General features: G+C 38.8%; 1 protein-coding gene across 1 annotated transcript in view; it reads right to left on the bottom strand.

Moving 5' to 3' along the window:
- KITLG (KIT ligand) overlaps positions 1-23,749 on the bottom strand; it is an 87,626-nt gene that overhangs the window by 30,922 nt on the left and 32,955 nt on the right. Inside the window, exons 2-3 of the mRNA XM_063133820.1 lie at positions 15,551-15,664; positions 2,119-2,181 (exon numbers count right to left, since the gene is read on the bottom strand). Of these exons, the coding sequence (XP_062989890.1) occupies positions 2,119-2,181; positions 15,551-15,664 (177 nt within the window). The remainder of the gene's footprint in view (positions 1-2,118; positions 2,182-15,550; positions 15,665-23,749) is intronic.

Here is a 23,749-nt window from a genome sequence, read left to right as displayed (position 1 = left end):
CTAGGTAGTTTTTCCTGTGATGTGATAGTTTTCTGCATGTAAAAATGTTTTGTTTGATGGGCATTCATTGTTCTGTGAAGTATGGTAAATTAAGGAAAAGCTTTACAAATGACACCCAAGTTGGCCTGGGACAGATAAAACATTCCCAATCCCCTAGTTATGGTTAGGACGTAGGAACATGTTGTAATTTTGCATGTGTGCTCCCTGCACCACATGAATTCCATTGTTGCTTCCAGGTTTTCTTTTAACCCTGGTGTAGAGGTACATCTTCATTGACATAGTTTATTTATTATTTATTTATTTCATTTCATTTCTATACCGCCCAATAGCCGAAGCTCTCTGGGCGGGTCACAAAAATTAAAACTGTGAAGAGCATAATAAAACAACCAACAATTATTGGTTCAAGTTAATGCTAACTTGAATTGTCCACTTCAAACCTGAGTTCAAACTTTAATTATGTGGGAAATCCTCTTCAATGCTAACCACAGTCTGTATTAACACACAGGAAGCACTAAATCATGGTTAAACACTATACCATGATGGGAGAAATGGGGAATTCATGCTGGAGAGAGGAGGAAACCCACAAGTCTAAAGCAGGCACCCTGTCTCTTAAGAGTTGAAGATGTGGAAGGTTACATCTGGCTTTTGTCTAGAGTGGTTATAAAACTGAGGCAAGGTATAAATGTCCAGTGGAATCATCGTGATATCATACAAATAATAATAATAAAAGGGGCAGGACAATTGACTGAATTAATGTTTGATTTGTTGATTAGTATGTCTGTTGGTGTTTTGAATGTGGGGGGATGCTGTACTCAACTAGCTGTGACAATATACCCTGATTGGATGTTGTTGTTGTTGTTGAAGTCTGCCTACATTCTAAAAAGGCTAAAAAAAGAGCCAGTGTGGTATAGTGGCTAAAGTGTCAGACTGGGAGTTGGGATATCTGGGTTCTAGTCCCCACTCGGCCATGAAAACCCACTGGGTGACTTTGGGCCAGTCACAGACTCTCAGCCCAACCCACCTCACAGGACTTATTTATTTATTACATTTATATATCGCCTCACAATTGTTGTTGTGAGGACAAAATGGAGAGGAGGATTATGTACACCGCCTTGGGTTCCTTGGAAGAAAAAACGCGGGATATAAATGCAATAATAAATAAAATAAATACTGTCTCCCTGGACTCAGTGTCAGCTTTTGGAATATGTTAAAGGCCAACGAGGTGGCTTAAAGAGTGTGGAGGGAGGCTCCAAATTTATCAGTAACAATATTTGTTTTTTAATTCTAAAAAGCTTGCGTTCTGGATCACACATAACATGCAACATTAAGGAATCACATTAATGAATCTATGCCACCCATAACAATCTTAAAAATTAGCATAATTACAATACATTTTAAGGTGTAGCATCTTTGTTTTCACATTCCTTAGCAACTGGAACAATAAAAAGAGCACTGACCAGAGCTAACAGACAAAATGTGCAAATATTTATTCTTTAGAACACCACAAGAATATTTCCAGAGTAACATGAATATTGCAATAGAATAGGGTGTGCTTAGGAGCTACAGAACAACTAAGCAGGGCATATATGTCAGGAAAATATATTTTGATTACCTTGTGCATTCATTAAGGGACATAATAGTAATAATTATCGCAACTAAAATAGCTGTTCAACTCTTTATCTCTGGCAATGTCTTACATGGATTTCCCTTAAGGAAATGATAATTATACACATGCTTCTCCTTTTTCTTGCCAAAGTCACTGCACAATAGGATCTAAAACATAAACCAAAAAATCTATATTCTACCCTGTCGTACACACTAATGAGGATTTATTGCATTTTATAATTAATGAAAATGTATGGGACACAATCCAGCCAAAATGTATCATGTTGTATTTTAATGTGAAAGCTCTAAGCTTAGCTCACCCATAAAAATCAATAGGTCTTAATAGTGCTCAGCTTTGGCTGGGTTGTGTCATTTGAGGTAAAGGGTTTTTGAAAGACCTCTGACTCAGAAGATCTAAAAAAATCTGTTCACATTTCATAAGATCAGAAATCAAGCACTATTGATGACTCCCTTGGTTATTTAATGAATAATAATTCAAGTGGCTGTACATACCAGAGTGTCCATCTTCCGGACATATTTAAGGGCTATCATATAATCATTTGGAAGATTTCCAACCTACAGACAGACAGCAAAGGACATTAAAGGTTATTTAGTCATTCTAAATAAAACTTAAACTTAAACATGTGCTATAGCACAGTATTATTAAATGCTCTGCGAAAGAGAGATCTAACATACCAACTAGCACCATGCCAGCTGCAGCTGAACATACCCAACCACTTGAACCTCATGTAGCAATATACATAGAATATTCAAATTAATTTCTGTGTGCTGACATATTTTTTTTTGACTCATGCACTCTCTACTAGGGTCCAATTGTGCTTTCAAATTCTTATTTGAAAAAAAGCTATGGTTTGCATTATTATTAACCACAGTTTACTATGTTCAGATGACATAGCAAGCTGTGGTTTATTGAAAACTAGAAGTGGAAGCTTCAGAATCAATTTTTTTCACATATGAAAGAGGGGAGGGCTGGAGTATGTGAGTCCAAGGTTCGCCATGGCTTATTTTCATTTGCTGCTACTTCTCAATTCTGAACTGGACCACTACGTTCTTGGGCAAGGTCACTGACCCCCGAATCTCTTTTGGGCCAGTGATACTAACAACTATCTGTACGCCTGCTCCTTTTAGCAGGGCAAGGTTACAGAATATTTAGACATATTGGGTGTTGTTGAGCTTGCAGTATACATCAGTCTGGAGCAGGGTGGTGAACATCTTTCAGCCTGAAACTTGGGGTGGGGTGGGGGGGGGGCAGACATGCCAGTGTCGGGCAGGGCCAAAGACAAAAAGCAGAGGCCAAAAATACCAGCATATTTTAGCTTTTAACCCTAAGCCTTAGAAGAGGCATTTCAGCCTTTGAGAGTGGGGTTGGGAAACTGCTGAAAAGCTGGGATAAGACCAAACAGTCAATGATCCGGGAAAAAGAGAAGGAGGCCTGACCATCTATGGAATCCCAGAGGGCCAGACTGGCATCTGAGGATTGCTGTATTTGCCACCACCCCCAACTGAGGTCTTGGACCCCTAGAGCTTTTAAAATAAAACATATAACTACAAGATAAGATTTTTTCTCCCTCTCTCAAAATACCAGAACCCAGTGGGGTCATCCTATGAAGCTGGTTGGTGGGAGATTCAGGACAGATAAAAAGAAGTACTTCTTCACACAGTGCATAGTTAAATTATGGAACTCACTACCACGAGATGTAGTGATGGCCACCAATTTGGATGGCTTTAAAAGGGGGTTGGATAAATTCCTGGAGGCAAAGGCTATCAATGGCTACTAGCCCTGATGGTTGTGTGCTATCACCAGTATTCGAGGCAGTAAGCTTGTGAGCACCAGTGGCTGGGGAACATGGGTGGGAGGGTACTGTTGCACCACGTCCTCCTTGTTGGTCCCTGGCCGATGGCTGGTTGGCCACTGTGTGAACAGAGTGCTGGACGAGATGGACCCTTGGTCTGATCCAGCATGACACTTCTTATGTTCTTAAATACAAGGAGATTTGAAAGGTGTCAAGGAATGCAGACAACTGTAAATAAATCAATAAAAAGTAAGTAGTACTAATTTCACTGTCTCGTTCTACACTGTGCTAGTTCAAAAACTTTAGAAGTTGCTAGGGAAGAATTCAGATATTCATATCTCTTTATCAGATAGTAGGAGGGGCATTACTTGCCCCAGAATTAGTGTATTTTTTTCAGCACGCCAAAAGATTCCCCCCCGCCCCGCCCCCCCCAAAATGCTAAGAAAGAGTTTGCCTTCTTGGGCATTGTCTAACCAATTTCCAGAAGCACTGAAGAAGCCAATTTAGGATCAACCAACGCTAAAAGGATTTCATCAGACAGGTGGGCAAGTTGCACCTTTCAGGCTAGAATTCATTCCATACATTAATGGATATAAAGCACCCTCTGACTTAAGTTCTTTATAAGATTAAAACATCTAACAGGCACGATAGACCATTAAGCTAAGGAAAAGGTTAATGATTTGGCAAGAGAAATTCATTTACATTTGACAAACATCTCAAACAAACGCAAGGAAAGATTGGCGATTACTTTGAAATGCAGATTTCCTAGGACTGTCATGAAGCAATGGACATTTTACAAGATTTGCCAGTCTGTTCTTACAGGTTGGATTTCTGTACAATATATCAAAAGCTCACACCAATATGTAAATTGTGTTTTCATGTTCCATCTTATTAATTTTATTTTAGACATAATCTTGTACAAGTTTAGATAGCTGGGGAATGCTGGGAATTGTAGGGCTTCTTTCTGTCTAAATATGCAAAGGATTGTGCTCTTAATGGTAGAAAGGGTAAGGTCCAGGTATATTCATCATATGCATATCCAGAACCTTTGTTTAACTTTGATGTAAAATCAAACATTTTTCTCACATTTTTGGTACACTGTATGTACAGAGAGAAAGAAAATGGCAAGATACAGTTGGCCTTTATATGTCAACAAAAAAAGCATACTGAATTTAAAATATTGGTTTCCTATTTTAAACCTATCTCTATATTGTCAAATCCCTTTGACTCCGTTTCACATTTCCCCGTATTTATAAATGTATTGTTGTACATTTATTGTCATCCTGTGTTACCAGATAAGAAAAGTTCAAATTATTATATTTTGGCTTAATAAACCAAGATATGAACGAGCCTTTTGGTTGTGCATGCAGCCACTTTGCAGAAGCAGGCAAACCAAGAAAGTTTCCATTACTTGTATCATCCTGTTTTGCCTGAGCCAAGAAGCTATAATTAACAGCTCTGGAACAAGCCAGGATATTAAACTGTAGTTAAACCACAGTTTAATATCCTGGCCTGTTCCAGAGCTGTTAGCCATATTGCAAATAAATAAATGAATAAATAACTTTCTTAGTCCAGATGAATCAAGAAACTACAATTAACGGAAGACTTCCTGGTTCATTGGTTCACTTGTACAAAGGGAGGAGCAACAGTGGTTAAGTATGTGGTCAAAGCACTTCTTCATATCTCAGATTACTAAGCCAACATTAGCTGCATTTCAAGCGAAAGTGAAGATGCTGTTTTCCATATTTAGTATAGATACCTGATACTTAGCAATGTCAGCAGCAGTATATTCCTTTAAGAAAGGTCACGGTGAGATTAAATTTGTTCCAGATCAAGAAGCACAACAAGAATTGACATGCATTATGTATACAATCTACTTTACTGGCATCAAAGCCTGTCAAGCAGTTTTCACGCACAGTTAAAAAAGACGTAAGTGGCCAAGGAATAAGAACATTTTAATAACTTCTAAACCAAAAACAATTCAGCATTATACAGCTTGTGCCTGACAGCAGGCTTGGACTTCTTTCTTTCTTTTAAAAAAGGCACAGTGTGTTACTTAGAAAACTTTCCTTGATTTAGAATTATTTATGGAATTACTTGCCTAAATATAGTTGTATGTTTACAGTGTCAACTGTGTCCATTTCATAGCAATTACAAAGTCACCGTGCACACAGGATCTTAATGGAAAACTGTAGAGATTAGATGTTTGGAACTCCCTGGACTTCCTCCTCTAGTCTTGAACATCCTGCTTAATCCACCAGCACTCTCAGTCTTGCAATATCTATCTTAACTTCTGAAATACCTGCCTGCCCCATGATGCCACTGGCTCACCTGCTTTGAGGTCAAGGTGGAGCTTTGCAAGCCAAAGGTGTCATGCTCCCCTGGCTTCCTACCATGTTACAAAACATACGGACAGTCTTCGGCCTGACTGCTAAGGAGGACCTGGTAAACCCGTATAATTTTAAAAACCAAGGTCCACAAATAAGTGTTGGTAAATTAAACACCATAAATATTCTACTCTCGTTGTCTTGATTTTCTTTTTAGTAACTCTGCTCTGGATCCTTTTAAATCTGGATTCCGTCCTTTGCATTCCACTGAAACAGCCCTTACTAAGATTACCAATGATCTTCTTATTGCCAAGTCTAAAGGCCTTTATTCTGTTCTTATTCTCCTGGATTATACTGCAGCCTTTGACACGGTTGATCACAATCTTCTTTTGGATTCCCTTCATGACCTCGGATTTTGTGGCTCCCTCTATAACTGGTTTGCCTCCTATCTAGCGGGTCGCTCTTTCAACATGTTGGCTAACAGCAGCTCGTCTTCTTCTTTTCCCCTTTCAGTAGGGATTATGCAAGGCTCGGCCCATTGTTGTTTTCTTTATACATGTTGTCCTTGAGTAATCTTATTCAATCTCATGGTCTCCAATATCATCTGTATGCCGATGATACACAATTATATCTTTCATCTCCGGAACTGTCTCCTGATGTTCATTTTTTTTTTTTATACGGCCCAATAGCCGAAGCTCTCTGGGCCGTTCACAAAAATTAAAACCATCATAAAACAACCAACAAGTTAAAAACACAAATACAAAATACAATATAAAAAGCACAACCAGGATAAAACCACACAGCAAAATTGATATAAGGTTAAAATACAGAGTTTAAGTTAAAATTAAGTGTTAAAATACTGAGTGAATAAAAAGGTCTTCAGCTGGCGACGAAAGGAGTACAGTGTAGGCGCCAGGCGGACCTCTCTGGGGAGCTCATTCCACAACTGGGGTGCCACAGCGGAGAAAGTTCATGATCGTATCTCGGCATGTCTTTCAGATATCTCAGCTTGGTTGATTTCATCGTCGTTTGAAACTTAATATGGCAAAGACTGAATTGCCTGTTTTTCCTCCTAAACCTTCTCCTCATCTCTCATTCCCTCTTACTGTCAATGATGTTACACTTACTCCAGTCAAGGAAGCTCGTAGTCTTGGCTTTATATTTGACTCCTCACTCTCCTTTATTCCTCATATTGAGGCGGTAGCTAAATCCTGTCGTTTTTTCCTGTATAATATTGCCAGGATTCTATCATTTTTGTCTGTCTCTTCTGCCAAGACTCTTGTTCAAGCATTGGTTATTTCTCGGTTGGACTACTGCAACCTTCTTCTCACTAGTCTTCCTTCTTCTGTTTGTTGGTTTCTGTTCACCACTGTACTGCTAAGACCATCTTCTTGGCTCGCTGCTCTGACCATGTTACTCCACTTCTGAAATCTCTTCATTGGCTTCCAATTCACCTCAGAATCCAATATAAACTTCTCCTGTTGACCTACAAAGCTTTTCACAGTCTAGCTCCTTCCTATCTTTCCTCTCTCATCTCACACTATTGCCCGCTCGTGCTCTTCACTCCTCTGATGCCATGTTTCTCCAAGGGTCTCTACTTCCCTTGCTTGGCTTCGTCCATTTTCTTCCGCTGCCCCTTACACCTGGAACGCTCTTCCAGAACATTTGCGAACTACAAGTTCAATCGCAGTTTTTAAAGCCCAGCTAAAAACTTTTCTTTTTTCTAAAGCTTTTAAAACTTGATTTTGAACTGACTTTTATATTGTTAGTTTTACTCTACCCTGTGCCTGTTTGGTGCATTCTCTTCCCCTTCTTATTGTTTTATTATGATTTTATTAGAATGTAAGCCTATGCGGCAGGGTTTTGCTGTTTTATTGTTTTATTCTGTACAGCACCATGTACACTGATGGTGCTAAATAAATAAATAAATATTACCCATAGACCAGGGCTATAGAACCTCAGGCCTGAGGGACCAAATCTGGTATTCCTGGGATCCTAATCTATCCCTCCAGGTTTTCCAGGTGGACATGTCCTTCTCCAAACCATAGAAAGCTTCATGGTTTCCTGGTTTTGTGCAGCTCCCCCACCCCTTCTAAACATTTGAGATGCCTCTCCTAACTCCTCTTACTGGCAGTAAGAGCTTTAAACTCAAATATGCTAGCATTTGGGGGGCGGGGGTTTGGCCACCATTGGAATATGGGTCCCAAGAGCTTTTCCAAAATAGAATTTGGCAGGGGTGCAGGAAGAGGGTCTCCATCCCTGCTGTAGACCATGGAATTCAATGGGACTGTTGCTCGTTCTAATCAGTTAAGCCACTTTAGAGTGTTTTGATGGAAGTACATGAGCGAGAAGGTAACACTTTGGCTTACAAGGGATGGGTTGGGGAGAGTTGTCACATAGTGGAGGAGAGTCACAATTGGAGGGCATTAGGAATTCCTTCAGGGAGCCATAGGCGGTAGCAGAGCAATCAGGTCACGGGCCTTAAGTTGTGCAGACCTGTTCTAATTTGTTTGATGTAGGGCTGTTTACTGCTCAATATCTCAAGTCATTTTTGCCAGCTGCTTTCTGCTGGTGGGATTTGTAAAACACTGCAGGAAGATGAAGTGAAAGCAATACTGAATGATCACTCTAATAAATATTTATGCGCTCAGTAGCAGCATTGCTGTAAGTGAGGATCAAGGTTCAATAACTCATTCTTAAGTTTGTTTTGGGAACAAATGTTGAATGTTTTCTTCTTGGAGCACAGATTAAAAGGCTACAGAAATTGTTATAAGTAATTACACGTACTAAATGACAAACACATGTTTTATGTACTTAGCCAATGTACTCTTTTTTGTTTGTTTGCTTAACATTAATCATTTGAGCAATGTTCCCAATGCCTGAGTAGTCAATGAAATTCTTACTATTAAATATAACACCCCAATGCATATATTTTCATATATGCGAGCAAATGAAAGCCAAAATTCAAGGTCAAAATATAACCAAAATCAAGAGCTTTTGTAACACCAAGTCATAATCCAACCATTTGCTTGGTGAAACTTGTTTGAGAGCTCCCTGTTATGGGGCCAGATGTGAGAAAAGAAGCTACGTAGAAAAGCACTTTTGGCCATCCCCTTCTCCCTTCCTCAGTTCTTTAATGGCTGGATCTAGGGTGGCCAGAACATCCAGTCAGCGCCACAAGTGAAGGAGTCCTTTTTTTTTAATAATTTTATTTTTCTACAATACTTAAACATACACATTACATCCTCTCATAAAGAAAAAACAACAACATACTACATAATATTGAAACGTTGAATACATAATATCTAAATACATAATCAAAATTAACATAGAAGTGCACCCCCCACCTCGGGATCTCATTCCTGATTCCAGAATCTCATACTTTCTTCTGCTGGTGGTTTCCCACTTCCTTTAGAAAACACAAATATTAGGAACTGTTTCCAAATTCCTTCAAAATCATTTGATTTAGCTATACCTCTTCTCCATTTAATATTACTTGTCAATTTATCATTAATAGCTATATCCCATACTTCTTTATACCATTCTTCAATAGAATATTCCCCTTGAATCTTCCAGTTCCTAGCTACAATCAATCTTGCTGCCATCAGCAAATTCGTTATCAATTCCTTGATTTCCTTTTTACATTTAAAATCTTCAAATAGTGACAGTAATGCAACTTTTGGTGTTCGTTCTATCTTCATTTCCACAATTTCTTCAATCTCCAAAAACACCATCTTCCATAATTTTTGAACATAGTTACATTCCCACCACATATGTAAACACGGTGAAGGAGTCCTGAAAGAGCCATAACTCTCGAATTAAAGCTATGCCATTTCCAGAAGCTTCAGGCTTTTGCTGCTTGACTAAAGTCTGTGGCTGAAGCTACACCAAGCAGGATATTGCACTATGAAAGCTGTATGAAAGCGGTATATAAAAGGCAGGAGCCACACCAAGCAGGATATAGTGGTATGAGAGTGGTACGTGGTATGTGTCAATGGGCCCCAACAGTTGTCAGTGCACTTCAGTACCACTATAAAGCAGTAATGTGGCTCCTGCCTATTATATAATGCTTTCATACCGCTTTTGTAGTGCAATATCCTGCTTAGGCCAGAGTCACAAAGATTGGTATTTTATTGTTCACTTTAGTACTTTGTTACTTTGTTATTTTAGGGTTTTTTTTGTCAAGACTTGACTCAGGTCGCTAATGAAGAACCAGTTTATAACACCGGTCTCCCTAAAACATAAGCGACATTGTACCACAAAGTTTCTCACATGCAAAACTATTGGGGAAAGAAAGTTAAGTTTCTTCCAAGGTTTACTGGCAGTAATACTTTAAGATAAAATATACTGGTACTGTTGGTATTTTGGTCCCACTCCATTTGCCTTTGGAATTTGGCCCTTGGGCTAAACAAGATGCTGCACCAGTTTTAGATTGATATATTTTCCACCATTTTAACAACTGATTGCATGAATTTGTCCTTAGAATCAAGTCCAGAGGTTTTCAATCTTTCTAAATGCCATGTTATTGGGGTATGCACCCACTCCACCCAAGCACTACATCTAATAGTAAAAGTTTATAATATGAATATAAGTGAAAGATCCTTCCTGATCCCAGTGGACCATTGAGAAGACACCAAAATCCAATTAAATATATACACAGAACTGGAAAAATACCCAGTGCTGCCTTTTAAGCCAGATATATTTATTACAATGGAAAAATACAGAACAGCCTTGACTTGCATTAACTCAAATAAAGTGTGATCCTTTATGAGTTAGCTTTCATCTATGTTGTATTGTTTTTCTAGCTCTTAATCCTCTAATATTGATTGGCTGAACTGGTGTGGTGTCATAGAATGTTCAGCTATGGAAGGAAATGGTTTGCAGTCCATCTTCTAATTCTCTCTGAGAATGAGAAAAGGTATTGGAAGGTAGGAAAGTTTAGGTGCAGGGAGCCAATAGGCAAAAAGGCAAAGTGCTGGATAGGCAATGGATTGGGGGCAGGGTAGTGGTGGAAAAGAACTTGATGGAAGGTTACATGAAGAGAATAAGATACTGTCAAAGATGACATAGATTTGTCAAGAATGGACTAATCAGGACTCCACAGTTCTTAAGGTCAGGAGAAATCTATGTGCTATGGCGCAAAGGAGAGTTGAAAATAATCCTCACAAGGCTGGTCAAGAAAGAGTGAGTAATAATACAATCCTATGCATGGCTACTCAGATGTAAGCCCCATTGAGTTTAGTAGCACTCACTCCCATCTAAATGGTATACACAATTGTAGCTAACGGATGTAGCACAAAGTAGGCAGTGGGCTGAAAAGCAATAGCCTGAGGAAGAAGTGGGTTGTATAGATGGCAAGTAGAAGTAAGAGTGAGCTAGGAGAAAGTTAGACTAGGCCAAAGCCTCGCATAGGTCCTAATGACTGAAAGGGCTGTGCACCATTGGCAGGAAACAAAATGGACAGGCACGACAGAGTTGGAAGGCTAGAGACCATGGGCCAGGGAGCCAAGGAGGCACAGGCCTGATAAATCTAGGGTACAGACTTTGACAGAGGAACTGTGCAAATCATGGCTTCTCCTCTCAGGACAGAATTGCATCCTTGGGCAACCTAAAGCATGGAGAGGGCAAAATAGAAATGCTGACTTTGATTTAAATCAACCAGCTTCTAGCATATTTATATTTTGCAGCCACATTTTCTTTCGCTAAAGAAGGAATGCTCCCTTAACTTCTGCTTATATGATTGGTTAGTTATCCCAGCAGTCATTTCAGTTGTCATCCTTTAGACTTGTGCTAGCTTGAATCTTTCCTTGTCCAATACAAGTGACCTCAACGTGCAGAGAATACCAAAGAAAACATCCTGTTGCCTTACCTAATGACATAGACACTTCTTATGAGAAGTATCCCTGCTTTGAGAAACTATCCAGCTTCTAGCACCCAGCTCTTTTTCTGTTTTTAACTGATTCAGCTCCTGCAGTCTGAATGCAGACTTAGGCAATCACCCTTTTGGCTGCATACACATGGATCAGGAAGCCAGTATGTGCAGCAGTTCTTTCATGCCAATTCAGCCAAAGTCACTTGTGCCACCAAGCACACAATACAAATGATATCTGCTTTTCCTGAGACAGATGAGAGATGAATGGCTTATTGGAAAAACTCATGTGTAAAGTGATTCTCCATATCTTGCCTTGGCAAGAAAGGCAATGTGGACAAGCTGAATCCATATAGGTCAAACAGAATTATTTCAAGTTCATGATCAGATACAGGCCAGAAACATCTGTCATTGGGAGACATGTTCTGATCACTCATATCTGTAACGTTGGAAAATTCCTGGATAAGACATGGCTGTAGTGGCCAGGATATTTTTTTCCATCAACTTCATATGACAATAAGGCCATTGTCACATTTTGTCTTAAGACTGGTGGGTCACCCTTGCACTCACAGACCATAATACACATGTTAGACCAACTGCAGTACTAAGGACCAAAAATGCAAAATGCAATAGTTGGTCTGTCATCACTATCCTTGCAACCGTACTGATGATTGTTAGGTGCTGTAAGAGCACAATTCAAGATGGTGGTATTGATTTATAAAACTTGTAATGACTTTGGCCCAGCAAATTGAAACAATTGCCCCCTGTCCTATCTTCATTTTTTACTTTTTTTGGAATGGCCATGATCACCCTTTTTGAGCTTTATGATAAAGATTAAGTTCAAGGCTATGAATAGAATGGTCTTAGAGGCTGGCCTATAATCATAGAACCTGTTTCTGATGGAGACTTTCTAAAAGCTACCATTTGAGGAAGTTTTTTTCCTCTGACCTCAAATGAAGCTAAGTTTTAACACAGGTCAAAGCGTAACCTGTTTTAGTGGGCCTTTAAAATCCATTTAATGTAAGTTGTGAAATTTAATTTGTTGTTACTTTCTGAGAGCATACAGGCAATGACTAATGATGATGATGATGATGATGAATGAGAGGAGCTAGAAAAGTATAGGAAATGTGGGACTTTAGATAAAAAGAAGGTGGAATGGTTCAGACAATACTGGAGGAGAAGGTAAGAAGAGAAGGACCCCAGAGTCAGTTCCTTTAAGACATTAGCATTCCTTCAGTAGCGAGAAGGTAGATTGCAAAGGAGAGGGTTCAGAATAAATGAAAAGGAGAAAAGAGGCGGCAAAGATTATGCACAAGCCATGAACACCCCTTGTTGATGGCAAGAATGGCAATTTATTTTGCTACTGAAACACACAAAACTACACACACCTACAATTGGGTTTTATTATGGTGCAACCTCAGCAGTGCAATTTATTGCCAAAAAATAATCATGTGCTTTGCTGAGAATGCGTTTATTTGAATCCCATGGTTTAGGCTCCATTGTTGTTCGCATAATACCCTTCTATTCAACCAAAAACAATAATAAATGTTAAAAGAAAGTTTGCTCTTGGATCAAAGCTTATATGTAGCTTTTGTATAATAACAGAACATTTGCTGTTTGAATAAACAGCTGAACAATGCCTTACGAGCTTCCTTTGGGCCAGCTGCTAGTTCTTCCCTTTCATTTCCTTTAACCCAACCCTACATTTGCAGGCAGTTTTGTCTATATAGGACTGTGATTGTCAGTTTCTTTCCTAATTGTATATTTCTCCACTATTGCCTCTGATTTATCCACCCCCCAAAGAAGTCCATTATTTAAACCACTTCATTCCATCTATATGAACCAACACAATTGATTTATGCCTTCTATCTGAATGGAACAATGGAAAAGTAAATGATATTTATTCATTTAACACTGCAGTATAGAAACCACTTATGCCTGAGTAATTCCACTGATGTCAATGTGAGTTTAGAATAAGTGGTTTGTGAACTGCAGCCATAGTTATCAGGAAAACTCTGCTATGTCAACACAATTAATAGAAAGCTCATCTTCTATGCACAGAACAACTCCAGGCTGTTCATAGAAATCTCAGAAGAAAAACATCAAAAGCCTGGAGAATAGGATGAATATAATTAAAAATGGCAATAAAAATATAGTTACAACAATGCAGAATAAAATTCTTAATTTCTGACAAACTTGAAAATGCCATCATACTCAATAAGGATAAAGAGGCAAAATTAACAGGCTAACATAGGAGAATGCCTATTGAAATTGTCTGTAAAAAGCCAGACATGTGCCCATACTTTTAGAAATCTGATCAAAGACTGTAGGTAGATCTAAAAAACATTCGGTCCCAATCTAAAGTTCTGCTTCTTCTCAGAGAACCTCCCAACAGGTTCAAGTCCAGATGCACACTTGCCAGTGTTCCTGACATGTAAGTGGATACTAGAAAGCATTGCTGCTCACTTGGGTATTTGAATCCTGTATCCTATGATACATTAAAAAGGGAATAAATCTTCATTTTTCCAGACATGGTGGGATGCTCCTAAGAGTCAACAATACCCTTCAGAAATGTTATGGGCCTTTTCCTAAGCCTGTTTCTCCCAACATTCATGTCGGGGGGGGGGGAACACCCATGCAACTCTCTTCTTTTCCCTTGGGAAGCCTATAGGTGTGATGGTTCCTGTTGCATGAGTAGAAGTCCTTATGCCCACATTTTTTCCCCAATGCAGAGCTAGATGCCTTCAATTGTGGTGAGTCAGGTGATTCTTCTACCATAAATATTTGCTGTTGGTCCACATAAAGCTGGGTCATATGAAAGCATGAAACTTCTGGGTTTGGACATCATATCAACCAACTCAGGAACGGGGCTGTTCCTGTGTTGTTTATGAAAGTGAATGCAAAGCGGAAGTGCCATGGGCAGGAGACGTCATGCTTGCTCACTCTCATGTGGCCCTGATAACCAATGATTTAAACAACCCATGGGTTGCCATTACGTACCAACTGGGCCTATGTGTCTTTGCTCATTTCCAAAATGAGAAATGCGCTTCTCACTAAATAGCTGAAGGATGTGAATGACATTTGGGAACAAGCAGTTTCTAGAAGCCAGACACTGTTCTAAAATTGCTTAGCTCTCAACATCCAGTGTATATTATTCATGCCTGTACTACATGAAACTTTACTTGCTCTGAACTTGGAGGTCTAACATATAAAACTCACTGTGCATTATAAAATAGCCTCCCAATGACACTCCCATTGTTTGTTTCTCAGAGAGATGATCTAGGCCAGCCTTTCTGAATCTGGTGCCCTCCAGATATTTGGGACTTCAACTCCCAACATCTCCGGCCAACATGACCAATATTTAAGAAGGCTGGGAGTTGTAGTGCAAAGACTGGTCTAGTTAGATATGTGGAGGGGAGGGGACCCTTGAAATTCATTTTAAGAAAGAAAGAAAGAACCCTGATACCATTACATTCATGTAAGATTTTCCTTTTTTAATACATCAGAGACTTCAAAATTTCCTTCTATAACATTTGGGAAAACAGAAGCAAGAATGTTCCCCTATCGAGAAAATATTTCCCAATAATTAAACATACTTGGGTTCAGTTTTGAGAAGAATGTGCTAAGATACCTACCATGGGTTCCAGAGGAAAGCTAAAAGTAGCACTTCAGGGAAATCACCGATAGGCATAACAACGGTTCAGGGAAAACACACTTGGGGAATATGAGATGCTCTGCTGTTAAAGTGAAACCCTGAGTTGAAAAGGAAGCACTAGAAGGAGGCTTTCTTGTATGCTGTAAAATGTTAACGATTTTTGTGAACCCATCAGTAATCTATGTAAATCAAGAACAGCTTCAGTCAACATATTTCCTCTTCCTCTTCCATCTAACACTGCTTAGTATTTAGAGAGGAGTTTAAAAGAAAAGCCACTTGCCAGTTTTGCAATGTCATTCACATCATCTGTCACAGGATTCCCACAGCGACTTTGGGCTTTGACAAGAGGATTAAATAGGAGCAGTTGAAGATAAAAGCAAGTGATAATCCAAGTCTGTAAAAGAGAGGGAATAATTTGCTTGGTAACCTTTACAAAAACAAATGACATATAAAAACGACTGATACGTCGGAGTGAAACCTATGCTTTATTCTAATAGCTAAGAATGGTTCATTTATAAAAATGCAGACAAGTATGATCAAAACTGGTATCAAGTCGGTCAAGATTACATCTTTTACTGGACAACATGTTCAGAAGCAAATGCATACTTTCAAGGCATGTTTGTAACACAGAGACTCTTGTCAACATTTTCATCACTAGGTAAGCTTAGAGTCAGTTCTAACATTACCATCTCCATAATCAGTTGCCCATCATTTTTCCCCATGGAAGCTGAGAAAGAAGTTGAACTGTCAGCCTTCCCCAATCTGGTGCCCACCAGATGGTTTGGACTACAATTCCCATCAGCATGAGTCAGCATGGCCAATGGTTAGAGACTGTAGAAGCTGTGGTCAAAAACATCTGGAGGGCACCAGGGCTGATCTAGATGGTTCTTACTTTAGGGCAAAAGATACTTATTTCACGTATACACTGATGGGCTCTGAACTGGTGGTGACAAGTCAGAAAAGAGAAATTTCAATAAAAACATTGGTTCAGCATCATTGCTCTCCACATCTATAAGGCAATGAAAACACGTGAAGAGGGGGTAGCACTAGCACCAAAAAGATAACAATGTTAGTGTCACGCAGGCCTCACTTATGGAGATTGTTCCATCTCTTCTGGCAGGCCTATCCAGTGGAATTTTAGGATGTTTTAACAATGTATATTATGTTTTAATTCAGTTTTATGTATTTTATATTTACTGTTGTTCCCCACCTCGATCAAAATGGAGAGGCGGGTAAGAAATACATTTTTATTATTATTATTATTATTATTATTATTATTATTATTATTATTATTATTATTGGGCTACTAGCAAGAAGCTCCTCTTGTTGCCATATTCTGAGTCTCTCTTGGAGGAGGCACCTGGAGGAGGGCCTTAGATGATGAGCTTAGTATATCAGTAGGTTCATGGTGGGAGAGGCGCTCTGTCAGGTATCAAGAGGTGATGATGGGTATTAGTTTAGATGGCTTTAAAAGGGAATCAGACAAAATCATGGAAGATTGCTCTGTTAATGGCTATTCATCATGTTACTATATGGAATCTCCAGGTTCAGGGCCAGAATGCCATGGACTGTTAGTTGTTGGGGAGCAACAGTGGCAGTAGATTACTGCCTTCAAAGTTTAAGACTAGATGGATCTTTGGTCTGATCCAAGCAGGATTCTTCTAAGGTTTTTGCCATGCACATCCAATTAAACATGTGAAATGCCACTCTGAAAAAGTACTATCCTGGGGATAATGATGCTGGAATGTCATCAGAAATGTGGGTAATGCTAGTTCTGAGCATTTCCAAAGGGCAGAGCTTTCTGGCAGTACACACGAGTAGCATTGGTTGAAATGGCCCTTCACTGAGATGAAATTGATACTGAATTATGTCCACGATACCAGACATTTGCCTAAGTATCTCAGATCTGTTTGAGGTGGTCATTCATTCAGAAGCAAGGAAAACAATCATCAACATGCTGTATCTGACAAAGGTTCATCTAACTCAGCACCCTGTAGTGGCCTGACTGGTGGTCATCCTTTTTCCCTCTGCACCATTTGATAATCAGTGCTATCCTCCCTGTGAACATAGAAATTCTATTGTGAGATAAAGTGATTCCACACACACGCACACACACACACACTGCGTGAAATCGCTTCTTTTTTCTGAGAAAGTGTCCCCCCGCCCTACATATATTCTTCATGACTTTCAAAACTTCTGCCATCTGATGCCCAGTAGCGGAATGGATTAATGCACACAAATGCAGCTTTGTGATCACCTAAACATGGCTAATGTGAGTAACATGTAAAGTTTTCAAACAACGTCAAACTACATTTGGGGGCTTCACAACTGTAGAGATCTTCTCCTTTGACTACAAAAATAGGGGGGAACTTTATATTGCTCTTGCTATTGTTAGCTTAATTTAACCCTTTAAAAGAACTCTGCACTGGAACACACTTCTCATGAGCTTGTTTCGAGAATGGCAAGCAGCAGCAAAGCTATCCCACTGCCTGTTTTTCCTGAATAGTAGACACTGATAGCCATCTACTACAACAATTTGTCCAATCCCCTATTTGGCTTATTTTTCCAATTTGTGGCCATCAATGAATTCTATGCATTGTGTGAAAAAGTATTTCCTTTAATCAGTCCTGAGTCTCCTACCAATCAGCTTCATTGGATGACCCCAAGTTCTGGTATTTTGAAAGAGGGATAAAAATGTTTCCTATACATTTTCTGCACAACATGCATGTCTATCATGTCTTCCCTAATTAATCTTTTTCCTAAACTACACAATCCCAACTGTCTTAACCTTTCCTCATAGAAGAGTTGCTCCAAACCCTTCCTCATTTTAGCTGCCCTTTTCAACTCTTTAGGTGGTGTGAGTAACCAGAACTGTACGCAGTGTTCCAAGTGTGGTCACACCATAGAGTGATAGAAGAGAAGTATTATATTGGCAATTTTATTTTCAATTCCATTCCTAAGTATGCCTAACAAGGACTTTTTTGTTCTGGCAGGCCTTTGGTGAATGATCTGGACCTCTGTCTGTGCCTAAAACTTTTAAAATTGTCATTTTAAATGTTTTAATATTGGAATATGTTTAATATACTTTTAACTTTTGTATATCTCTATAGGTTTTTAACGTATATGTTTTAAATTTTGTAATGCTGCCTTGAGGCCCAGCATTGGGCAAAAGGCAGGATATAATTATAATCATATTTGAGTGGCTCACTTCCACAACAGCCAGTGATGACTGGAGATCGCAGTCATACAATCTCCTGGAGATCTCGTCCTTAGCCCCGTCAAACCCCCTCATAAGGAGGTATGCTTGCGAATAACCGAGCTTGGAGACAGAGGTGCTCATCTTTTCTGCCCATGAATCTTTCCCCATATCATCATGAGTAGACAGCACCAGTGGTGAAGCCAGCTGGAACTTAATCTTTAGCCAGAAAAAGATTACTGCCTTTAAAATAAGTGTTTGAATTGAATGGCATGCTATTTCCAGACGGGCAATATCCCTAGAAGTAGACCTAGGGACCCCGAGTGCTCCAGTTAAAAAATTATATTGCTCTATCGCCAGTGTAGTATCTGCATGGGCCCAAACAGGGGCCCCATACAGGATCCTGGGGAGTATTTTGCTTTTGAGAAATAATAATAATAATAATAATAATAATAATAATAATAATAATAATGTCTTTTTCACAGCAGCTGCTGTGAAATGTACGTATGTATATGTATAAATACGTACATACATACATACACACACACACACACACACACACACACACACACAAACGAAAATAATTATGTATAGGTGGTTTTAAGCTTGCTCCATCAGGGAAATTTCTGTATATGAAAGTTATTACTTTTGAAGATGCCCTCAGCTAATCCTGGAGTACCCAGTGCCCTGCTTTCTCTGATGGTTTCTCAACAATGCATTGCCAAATTCAAGTTTTCTTTCCTTATTTTCAGTGTACGGAATTATTTATATTGAAAACATTTATGAACCTGTGTTCATGATATACTTATGGCTGACAACTCCAGTCCTTGTTCAAGAGAACCATTTATCAGCTGCAAAAGACTTGTTTATACTGGATGCCTAGCTTTATGCAGGAGCTGGTCCAAGACTGTGGAATGTACTGTTCGAAGAAACAAGGGCTATTGTTCGAAATGCAAACTCATTTATCCAGTCCCCTATTTATAAACATTTGCTTTCTCTTCCTTAAAAAATGTTCTCCCTAGAAAATCAGACAAACCGTAGTCCCTTCTCTTGATTTCATATTGGGGAAAGTCTCAAATACTATTCCAATACTATACCATAACTCTTATATCATTAAGAATATCAAGGTAGATTAAAACAGAATATGGTCGCCAGTCCTAGAATTTCTGGATTTAGGAAATATGTACACCCATCTTGTTTAAACTGTGTGTTAAACATCCTATACACAAATAAATATTCTCACAGATGTATTATGAACTAGGGATGTCTGTTGCTAGGAAATCCATTTCTTTCTTTCTTTGATTCAGCAGAGTTCTGCGGCATACACAACTTGATTTGCATTTGTGAACTGAGCTGCAGGCTTTTCCCTGAACTCTGGGAATTTGGGAAGCATTTTTTTTTTTTATCTGCAGATGACACAATTTGCAGAAATTTCTGAGCAATTTGAGCAAATTTGAGCAAAGAGTAAGTCAGAACTGAAGAACAAATCTGGAGCAAGGAGCAAGTCAGGCCTGAAGGACACAGGAGGCAGGATTGAAGAGCAATGCCTACTCAGATGTTACATCCAACTAAATTCATGAAGCTTAATCCTAGGTAAGTGTGTAATTTACTTTTGAAAAAGACTCAGTATGACATATTGAAAAAAGTCAACATGTGCTACATTCTCCTGAATCTACTCTATCAAGCATCCACTTCCAACTCTTGTTTTCCTTTAAAGGATGTAAAATTTCTGGAAATTTTGAAGCCATAAGGGGAAAACACAGGTTTTTTTCTGGGGGGGGGGGGGTTGGAAAAAAGAAATTTTCAGAAAAATTGAAATCATGCAATATTAGCACTTTTTTTTACAGACAAAGTTACTTTGTTACTTTAGGAACATAAATTGTAATTATGTCCATGTTGGTTTGGCATAAGATTGTTACATTTGGTATATTAAAAGTACAGTGTAGTCAAACAATTGTTACAAATTGAATTTACTTTTTTATTTCTTTTACTTTTTTTGGTAACAATTGGAGCTACAACCACTTTGGTTTTGCCAGATTATGAGGAGCAGACAAAAAATAATTTTAAAAAACAACAGAAGAAACCATCAACATTAGTAACAAAGAAAATTATTTATGTCTCCGCTAATCCTCCATAGTGTCAAGCAGACATAAAGCACCCATTCCCATAAAAAGAACCGAGTAAAAAAAAAGGGGGGAGGGTCAAGATTCAATGAATATGCATGAAATTTAATCAGACTCATTTCCTGTGCTTTAGCGATCACTATCAGTTTCAGTCTCTGCTTCAATGGCAGTGCCACCTAGAGGCAGATATGCGTCTTTCTTGCTCTTGCATTTGAGAGTTGTAGTCTCAGTTTGCAACCTAGTACTTGCTTGTCCTCAGTGCACAGAAATTGTAATTAATCTGATACTGTACATAGTTTTTAGAAATCATTTGGAGAAGTAAATATCTGAACACCTTGTCTTAAACATTTTATTCATCATACTAAAATAAAACATTCCATAATCCATTTTTCATTTTGGGGGGAAAAACTCCAAAAGGGCTTCAGGAAAAAAATGGGGGAAATGTTTTTCCCTTAATTTTTTCTGTTTTTTTCCCCTGAGCCTTCACATCTCTATGCCATTCTCCATGCTAAGAGTCCACTTTTGCTTATTATCTGTCTGACATATTGCAGCTCTCCTGCTTAGTTTTGCCAAGCGATTACCAAAGATCAACTACTGTGCGGATCTGACTTTAATTTCTAAATGGGAGGATTGCATCGTTGTTAGCTTTGCAAAGTCATCATTCATCGTTTACAGGTAAGTCCAGAATTTAGGCCAAGAGATGCCATGCATACTGCACATATTGAAGACTGGGCCCTCAAATTTAAATTGTACCAACCTGTCCAGTATAAAATGAACAAAGGGCATCAGAAATGAGTACAGTATATATTGAAAACTGATTTACATCATAGGAAAACAGTGAGATGTGGATTTTAAATCTGTGGTGTTCTATGTTTGTGGTGCAATGAATCTTAGGATGGTGCTATAAATTTCAAAGCACTGGTAACAGTATTATTGCACTGTTCTAGAAGTCTTGTTACAAGACGTACTCCAACACTCCACACTTAAGCATGGTGTTTCATTAACATTCAAAATTTAAAAACAAATTTCCAGGAGCAGGAAAAACGCTGGTTCTCATTTATTTGCGATTTTAGAGTGTTTAAATTCAATCACTCTGATACATCTGCTTGTCTTTGTAACAAAAGTAAAATTTCCAAATAAGTTCCTATACTTTTCAGCTTGACCTTGAATTGAAAAGTATGTCCAGTAAAAAAGGCAGAAGCTGTAAAAAAAATAGTGCTGTGCTGAATCCTGCCCCCTATTTTGGGGAACTTTTTTCTCTCCCTGTGAAAGAGGTATTGTTTTTTTCTGCCTATTTCACAGGGAGGGGGAGAATTTTCTCTTTGAGGAGGGGATCAGCGTTTCCACATACCTTTTAAAAATGTAGCCGATTGTTGAGGAGTCTTCTTTCTTTCTTGTCTTTTAAAAATACACATCCCTGGCACTTGGGGGAGCCTGGCAGTTCTTCCTGAATACCTATTGGAGACCATGTGACCTCACCCTCTCCAATAGGCATTCAGGAAGAACTCCTGGGCTCTTGCAAGTGCTGAGAGTGTTTTTTAAAATAAATAAATAAAACAATAAATAAAAGTTTTGAAGAACTTTATAGTTTTTTCTCCAATTTAGAGAAGATCCCATCATTGGTAGCAAAAAGCTAAAGGAACAATTCATCTCCATAGAGCTCAATGAGTTCTATAATTCTCACTTTCTTAACCAAATGTTGGGATGGACAAAGCAGCCTATTCAATCTATGCCAGTTTAGTATGTGGCTCATTCCTAAATCCATTCCTTAAGATTTCTACATTAATCTACAATTTTTATTTTTATTTTTTTAAAAAAGCTACTTAAAGCTTGGTATTTAAATACACATTTTAAATGTATTTTCTCACAAAATATTTGTTTATTAAAATGAGCTTTGCTAGAATTTCTTCTACAACTAATAACATGTGAGTGACATCTGAGGTATAAGAAAGGAAATCATAAGATGTCTTCCATAAATTTATCCAGCTCTCTTTAAACCTAGTGGAGAGTCTTTGCTTCCACAATTGGCAGATTTTTGCACTGGCAGATTTTTGCACAGTCTGTAGTTCAGCACATATTTTCAGTGTGTGTATATGGGAAATTAAGAAGAATGTCTTGTTTTTACCTTGATCCTATTCTTCTAACAGAGTTGTTGGAACAGAATACACAGATACTAAGGCAGCCTGAACTAGTAACAAGCTCACTATAATTTATCACCACAGTAATTCAGGTAGCATGCACACTGATATTGTTGAAATATGACAGGTGTTGTCATCATGGCTTTAGTGGAGGAATATAAAAAATAACATTCACGCCCTGTCTCCAATACAGCTTCTCTCTCTCTCTCTCTCTCTCTCTCTCTCTCTCTGCTACCACTAAAGAAAGTATCCTAATTACAATTTATGGCCATGGGTTTTAGTGAAATCAGAGCCTGACCCAAGAGCATCCAGTCCAGTAATGTGTCATTAAAACTGCTTTTCCACAACAGAGGGAGCATTAGCTGTCACGGGACTGTCATCCAGCCCTGCTCTCTCCCCCACCAGCTGGGTATGCAAAAAAGGTCAAAGGAGTGTATGTTTTATTATGAAAACAGATATGAGCACCCCAGATTTTGTCTAAGATTTTCCCCAAATTGTGTTCTTTTCACGCATGGAAAGAATGCACCATGACTTGTTGTTGCACAGGATCCAGACCATGTTCAACTTAGAAAGCCATCTGTCGCAGGGTAGATGGTTTTTCCACCAACACTGAAACCAAATATTGATGATGGAGTTGCCATGAAGAGTGGGGAGGGACATATATCCATATTTCCTCCAAGGAGCTAAGGGTGATATAAAAAGCTCTTTCCATTTAGGGAAGATTAAGCTGAGCAATAGTGACTGATCCAAGGGTGACTCAGTAAGCTGAATGGCTGAATGAGGATTTGAGCCGGAATCTCCACTAGGAGTTGTTCCCTTTTCTTCCCATTTCGGGGCCTTCCTGATTTCGAAGAGGGGGTCCACATGAAGCAGTTTGCATCATTCCAAGGGGAAAGGGCTTGCCAAAGCAGCAAGGACAGATTCCTTAGCCTTACCCTCCCCCCTTTTAACATTTTAAGAAATGCTCAGCTGGTGGGCAGGAACAAAGCAGAAGGCTCTCTGGGAAGGAAAGATAGTGGCAG

This window comes from Elgaria multicarinata, chromosome 9 (genome assembly GCF_023053635.1).
Source record: "Elgaria multicarinata webbii isolate HBS135686 ecotype San Diego chromosome 9, rElgMul1.1.pri, whole genome shotgun sequence".
NCBI lineage: Eukaryota > Metazoa > Chordata > Lepidosauria > Squamata > Anguidae > Elgaria > Elgaria multicarinata.
Note: the sequence above shows the minus strand (reverse complement) of the source record. Positions and strands in the feature narration are given on the sequence as shown.